The sequence below is a fragment of the Nicotiana attenuata genome, unplaced genomic scaffold (assembly GCF_001879085.1).
Source record: "Nicotiana attenuata strain UT unplaced genomic scaffold, NIATTr2, whole genome shotgun sequence".
NCBI classification, from domain to species: domain Eukaryota; kingdom Viridiplantae; phylum Streptophyta; class Magnoliopsida; order Solanales; family Solanaceae; genus Nicotiana; species Nicotiana attenuata.
In genome coordinates, this window is record NW_017677353.1 from 14,101 (window position 1) to 21,935 (window position 7,835).

Genomic DNA, 7,835 nt, shown 5'->3' on the forward strand with positions numbered 1-7,835 from the left:
TCACATGCGCCCAGATTGATTTAAACCGTACAAAGATATTTATAATCTGATCGAGTACATTTCTCGATACTTTGAACTACATGCTTCAGGCATTTTAAATCCTTCAGGGATCTTTATAGAGATTTAATCAAATGAGTCATATAGGTTATGACTCGCATTTAAATGGCATGACATCTTCAGGTGTCTGGACTACTGGTCCGATCCTCACAATATTTCACAGTATTGTGCACTATATTGTATCAAATATATCGTCGACAATCATTTTGTATCGGTTCCTAGGCGACATAACTTGTTGAGATCTCATCACTTTCTTTCAGGTACCTCAGCTTCTTCTGGAGTTTCATGAAATGTTATGCCGTGGGCTCTTCTAGAGCTCATTTCCTCCTCATATGATCATTTTGATCATTAGCTCCTTATCATTTTTCAAGGATTGTTACCTTTGGAACCGATTGGTCTACCACGCTTCATGCGTACAGTAAACTCTATCCTTTAGGGACTTTAAATTTTAATAGGAGCATTTGCAGCTGAAATATGATATTTGATTTTGGATCAGCAAATGCTTCTGGCATTTGACTTGAATTATCTTCTAAGTGAGGATCATATTAATGATAATTCGATTCATATAGCATATTTTTCAGCTGTTTATTCCATTCCCTAAATGTTAGAAAAACTAACATATATCCCCAATCTTCTTTGGGAAACATATCTTTGTGCATTGTGGTAGAGAAATTAATCATATACCACACATCAAAAGATAGTAAAATATTTTGATTATGATCCTAAACCAATTGTGAGGGGAGGACTTATCATATATTGTTGGTCTGATGCATACAAGTGCTACTATATGCAATTTAGAAAATCTTAGACCAACACATGAAGCTTTGTTCTCATAAACAATAGTTTAGCCATTAATAGGAGGTATTCACTGCTAAACTAGCTTGTATATAAACCAACATTATCAAGATGAACTGTCTTGATTTCATAATCTGAAAATTATGCTCTGAAGTGAGAAAAGCAATTTCAAATGCCAAACTGCAGGTTGACAATAAACATACATGTAACCATCTTATATATGCATCTATAAGTGGTTCACATGATAGGTGAATGAGCCCATATTCACCTTTTATATATTTCAGAATCAGGGGTCTTAATCCCAACTTTAGCTGGTATAATCAATTTATTATGAGAACAAGCAACACAGGAGAATTCTTGAAGAATCTTCTAGTTCTTTAGTATATGCTTATCTAAATTCTCAAATAGCTCATTTAAAAATGGCAAATAAAAACTTCAAGTTTATCATGGCATGTGCTATCTCTTAGTAAACTTCTGGTTTACTATGACATAAACTTTTGCATTAGCAAACTTCTGATTTACTGGAGCTACTTTTGTATTAGTAAAATTTTGGTTTACCGTGATACATGATGTAGTACAAATCGAAGAATAAGGCGGGTAACTTCTCATATACATATTATTTTACCCCCTATGATTGTGGAAACATAAAGATTTTCATTTTTCCAATCATTTATAGTCTCAATATGATAGCCATTTATTTTAGTAAACTTCAGGTTTACTACAACATATGTTTTGATCATAATCATATAATATGAATGACATATTTGTAAATAAGCTCTTCGAGAGCCTTCATTTATTATCCACAATCTAATATTTATCGAACACTACTGGTGTCATGTGTCTTCTAGGCAAACACTTAGTTCTTCAGGAGTTGTTGATACATTTTGTACTATCAAATATTGCTCAGACACTTCTGGTATCATAAGAGAAAATCACAATCAAATAAATAATTGTTTAAGCACAAGAAAACTCCTCTTCATAATATTTTCCTACTTCAGGAGGCAATTTCAATTGTATTACTTCTTCAGGAGCAAATTTAAAATACGAAATATTGAGTATATATTCTCTCAATTATATTACCTCTTCTGGAGGTGAATTGTAATATATTTACATCAAGAGCGCGTTCATATTTACCAGATTTATTAATATTGTCACATTCACTTCAGGGAATGGATTATTATTATCAAATGTTCTCATCCTTCAGGAAAATCGAACATAATTATCTGAATGCGCATTAATCACATCAAATTGTGATGCCTCAACCTCTTTTAAAATATTTACCACTTCAAGAGCAAATCGAGGCGTGCATTTAATATAGAGAATATTTATGTAGCTTATCTTCAATTGTAACCATAGAAAGCCTAAATTATCACTTCTGGTGATCACAGGCATATACCACTTCTGGTGGTTAACAAAATATAATTACAATGAGATACACAAAATATAACCACTTCTGGTGGTTGTATATTTCTTGCAAACTCTGCTAGAGTTTAAGTTGATCTAATAATGTTATCCATATTCTTCAAAATGACATAGATAAGATATATTATAGTAAACATCATTATCAAATCATAATTTTTCTTTATGTACAACAATTACATAACCATACTATCTATTACAAACAACAAAAATTAAAATATTTACATTTCTACAGATTCACCACCGATCACATGACTTGTTTCTCCATCTGGGAGTACAAGGTAATCAGCAACATCTAAATGCATGAAGTCAAAATTATCTTCAGAAATAAAATTTGCTTCAGCATTTTTCTCAGTCTTCTTTAGGGAGGCTTGATAAAGCTCAACCAGGTGCTTTGGCGTACGACAAGTACGTGACTAGTTCACTTTTCCTCCACATCTATAGCATGCATTTTCTGCATTTGGTGCTTGCACCGCTTCATGCTTTTGTTCCTTCCTTTTTCACTGCTGGTGGCGAGGAGGGTTCTTTGGTGCATTATTATTACCATGATTAAAGTTTCTTCCCCGACCACGGTCATGACCACGACTGGGGCCACGACCTCTTCCGCGCTTAGCTTGGTGGAAGTTCGTCTCATTCACTTCAGGGAATGGACAAGAACTAGTAGGTCGACTTTCATGGTTTTTCATTAATAGCTCATTATGTTGCTCGACTACAAGAAGATGTGAGATAAGTTCAGAATACTTTTTGAATCCCATCTCTCGATATTGCTGCTGCAGGAGCATATTCAAGGCATGAAAAGTGGTGAAAGTTTTCTCCAACATATCATGATCAGTAATATTATCATCATATAATTTCAATTGGGAAATAATTCTGAACATAGCAGAATTATACTCACTGATAGAGTTAAAATCTTGTAGCCTTAGATGAGTCCAATCATAACGTGCCTGTGGAAAAACGACCATCTTCAGGTGGTCATATCTATCTTTCAAATTATTCCACAGTATGACTGGATCTTTAACAGTAAGATATTCCATTTTCAGGCCCTCATCAAGGTGATGGCGTAGGAATATCATCGCTTTGGCACAGTCTTGGTTTGATGCCTGATTTTTATCCTTGATGGTGTCTGCCAGACCCATCGCATCAAGATGAATTTCAGCATCAAGCACCCAAGACATGTAGCTTTTGCCCGATATATCCAGGGCTACAAATTCAAGTTTAGAAAGATTTGACATTATATAGAAAAAGAAAGTTCGTACCTCAGATACTTTCAAAGTATTTGCTCAAGATGGCAGAATCTCGTGCTGATAACGTGATATAAAATAAAGATTATAAAGTAAAGACAAGTATAGAGAGAAATTGATATATTATTCGAATTCAAACTAATGTACATAATGAACTGAAATCTCTTCTATTTATAGAAGAAAGAAAGTTGTTGTGTAAGCTGCTACTGCAAGCTGCTATGTAAGCTGCTACATACCAGATATGGATAATCTTCTACTGAGGGTAATGTTTATCCATACGGAGTACTGAAAGGATAAGCTCATTGTACCCGGTATGGATAATCTTCTACTAGGGGTAATGTTTATCCATAACGGAGTACTGAAAGGATAAGCTCATTGTACCCGGTATGGATAATCTTCTACTGGGGGTAATGTTTATCCATAACGGAGTACTGAAAGAATAAGCTTATTGTACCCAGTATGGATAATCTTCTACCGGGTGTAATGTTTATCCATAACGGAGTATCGAAAGGATAAGCTTATTATACCCGGTATGGATAATCTTCTACCGGGGATAATTTATCCATAACCGGGTACCGAAGTGATAAGCTTCTTCAGGAGGCTTATTTCCAATAGAGTACTAAATAGATAAACATATTTACGGCGGAGTCCCATATGGATAAGCTTCTTCAGGAAGCTTATTTACAACGGAGTACTAAATGAACATCCATAATATAATATATTTATAACACATCTGACTTTATTCAGAAAAAGGAGTGAGGAATGTGTTCTATAGATAAAAAAATGTTTCCCTTAAAAAATTGAATGATTAAAATATTTCGAAGAACAATTTTGGCACACGCAAAAAATTAAGCAAAAGCTTTATAGAAGAAATTTATTAAACTAGGGAGAGAACTTGGTAGGAGGATTTTTTCACTATTCATGAACTCTTGAATCTTTATACAACGTAGCTACCTCTCCACTATAGAAAATATGTAGTAGCTCCCCTATTTATAATACTATAATCCAAATTTGACTAGAGTCTAGAAAAAATATTCCTACGTGATTTTGGTTGTGAATCCTAATTAGACATAAATTAAATAAACTAATAAATACCAAATCCTAGACAACTTAGGAATAAAAATTAATCTTGGTTTAATTTCCAACAGCCTCCCTTAAACCAAGATCTTCAAACTTGAGCATGCCATGAGTAACATCAAGTCTTCTAGAAGTCAAGTACCTTAGACTCTTCACCAATTTCCTAAAATATGTAGCATCAATAAAATCACAAGTGCCGTCTTTTGTCAACTGCAATTTTTCTTGAATATTGCTCATATATGATTTGTCTTTACTCATGGTAAATTCCTTCAAAATACCATCAATATAATTTTCCTTAACTTTGAAATCATCTACTTCTCGAGTTGCCTTGTAGTTGGACTTGTACACCCATTCAACTCCAATTGAACATTGTATATAGGTTGTAGAGTAATGCCACCAATAGATATATCACCTTGCTCCTTGAAACATGTAATCTCGAACAATGGCATAAAATTTATTTCATCTTCAATATCTATAATTATGTGTTGTAGTTCTGGATCCCAAGCTATTTTTGCCCCAATCTTGTGCAGATTATCAGAGAATTTCTCTTGATGAAACATCTTGTTTTTTTCATTAAAATCAAATAACTTTTCAAGTGAAATACCAACCTCTTTTGGATAAATGTCTCTTGCAACCAAATCTTCCTTTTTAACAATCGGAGAAATTTTCGGCAGATCACTTTGAATATTATTTGACTTACCTTCGCATCCGATGGAATCTCTATCACAACAAAAATTACATGTACCTTCTATTCTTTTTCTCCTTTGTTTTTGAATTTTGGCCTTCTTGATTTATCTCCGCCGGTTTTGATGTGTCTTCTTTTTCTTTTGGTTGATCATCCTTCTCTTGTGATGCATCCTCCATTATCTCATCTTTGTGTTGATTCAATGTTCTCTCATATGTCACCAATTCGCCTTCTAAATCATCAAGTCCGAGAGTGCTAAGATCTTTGGTAGTCTCATGAATAACTTTCTTGTTGCTAAACTTTAAACTTAGAGACTGCAATATTTTTTGAACAATTTTAACTTCTTCCAATACTTCTCCATTGGTCCTTATACCATTGACTATTTCTTGAGTTCTTGTAAAAAATTCTTTGATAGACTCTGTTGGTCTCATACGAGCCAACTCAAATCGACCCCTAAACTCTTGCAGTTTCTCCTTCTTTATGTCAACAACTTTTCGATATGACTTCACCAAGATTGTCCAAGCCTCCTTTGATGACTTTGCATGCAAATATTTTTTAGATACATGCAATTCGACCTTGATAGCGAGATAGTAGCATGCCTTATAATCTAAATGTCTCTTCTTCTCCAATTGCGTAGCTGCATCATCCGTCAACGTTGTGCCTTTTGGGGGTTCCTCAAATCCTTTATCAATGGTGGACCATAATCCAATAGCTGCAAAAAAAATTCTTGATCTCTTGATACCAAATTTTAAAATTATTTTTGCCATCAAACACAAAAACGGGACAATTAGGCAATAGAGTATCCATATTTTTGTTGGATTTCCTATCGGCTATGACAGAATCTCACAGAGGCTCTGATACCACTTTGAAGGATTGAAATATCTCGAAGAACAATTTTGGCACAAGCAAAAATTTAACCAAAAGCTATATAGAAGAAATTTATTAAACTAGAGAGAGAACTTGATGTCATGCCCCTTTTTTTTACTTCACTTAACCCTTTTAAAATATAAAAAGATTTTATAAAGCTCGAAAAGGTTTCAATTACGAAAGTAACAAAGAATTGTGTTCAAAAGGGTTTTTCAGAGTCGCCACCTGACATTGGATTCGATGTGCCAGGTCACCGTTTTTAAAAAAAATAATTTTTTTCTTTTAAACACTTTGGACTCCAAAACTAAGTCTGCACCAGAGATTCGGGTAAGGGGGTTCATTTGACTCGGGGAGAAGGTGTTAGGCGTTCCCCAAGTCCCGTAACTAGTACGGTTGCGTACTCGCTCTAGTTGGTTTAAAAATATTCGAATTGAGGTAATAAACACAGAAAAAGTAAATAAACACAAAAGAAGCTCGAGGTCGTCCCCACCTAAATGAAAGAAAACTAAAAGAGGAAATTAAAGTTCTAAATTATCCTACGCTACTTCTTATACGATGTGCACCACGACCTCCAATTACAGAATACTACAGGGCAAATCCCGGATAAAAATATGTACAAATCCTTCGGGGCATTCCCCGGATAAATTTAACTAAGGGAACGACCCCTCACCTCGAAATTATCAAAAATCCTAAAGTTTGCCTACCTAGATGATGACGGCCTAAACATGCCACTAACGGTTAAATAATTAAGAAAACAAAAGTATAGCAATTTGTTTTGTTGGTCCTTAACTCTGTTAAATTCCCCACGTCACAGTTATCATTGTTCTTCCTAATCAAACTTTACTATACAGATTCTTAAAGATTTTAAAATAGCAAGAGATACTCTTAAAGATTTTAAACTAACTTCAAACAAAATGAAACGAACAAATCAAACTAAAAGACTACTGAACAAACAATTAAGGCATATCGAACAAAAATCACATAATAAATTAAGGGATTTATGGGAAAAGAAAGGATTGGACCTTTGAACCCAAATGTTTGGCAGCAACAAAAATCGAAAGACAATGGTGGACTTCGACAGGAACCGTGGACCCGAATCGGAACTATGAAGCAACGGAAATCTCCAAACAGCTCAAACTCAGGTGATCCTCATTCTCCAATTTCGAATTGAAAAATCAAAAATTTCAAAGAAAGCAACAAAATGTTTCTTTTTTTATTTTTATTTTTGTATATATATATATATATATATATATATATATATATATATATATATATATGTGGCTGCTGGGGTATGAGTGTGCTGGTTTCTGCTGCTGGGATCTGGCCGATTTTTATGAAGGGATGTAGGGCTGGAAGCGGCGGCGGTGAGCAGCTGGTGGGCGGCGGGCCTCTAGCGGCTACTGTTGTTCGGCGCTGCTGGGATGGAGGAGATGGTTGTTGGTATTAGCTGGTCGTTTGAGGATGGTTGACTGGAGATGGGGGTCTGTCCGGCTGTGAGCACGTGATGTGAATTACTCCTATAGAATTCATAAAATTAGAATTTTTCTTTTATTTGTTTAATTTTAGGGAATTAATTGTATGATTTTGTGTTTGTTTGCATTTTTTGTGTGCATTTTTAATTGATATAATTCATAAAAAATACAAAAAATAGTGCATTTGCATTTAGGACCCAATTTTAATATTTTAGTTCTATT

The 7,835-nt window shown here is 34.4% G+C and overlaps 1 protein-coding gene across 1 annotated transcript; it reads right to left on the reverse strand.

Moving 5' to 3' along the window:
• Positions 1 to 2,771: 2,771 nt before the first annotated feature.
• On the reverse strand, positions 2,772 to 3,503 carry LOC109221382. The gene is made up of 2 exons (XM_019385866.1): positions 3,356 to 3,503; positions 2,772 to 3,253 (listed from the first exon to the last, which is right to left on the reverse strand). Exons 1-2 carry the CDS (start codon positions 3,501 to 3,503, stop codon positions 2,772 to 2,774), a joined length of 630 nt encoding a protein of 209 aa, XP_019241411.1.
• Positions 3,504 to 7,835: the final 4,332 nt, after the last annotated feature.

Bases quoted from the DNA above. Each gene is read 5' to 3' on its own strand.
- LOC109221382 (XM_019385866.1), bottom strand. From the start codon at position 3,503: ATGTCAAATCTTTCTAAACTTGAATTTGTAGCCCTGGATATATCGGGC. The intron at 3,254-3,355 runs GTGCCAAAGCGA...ATAATTTGAAAG, and splicing joins TCAGGCATCAAACCAAGACT to ATAGATATGACCACCTGAAG.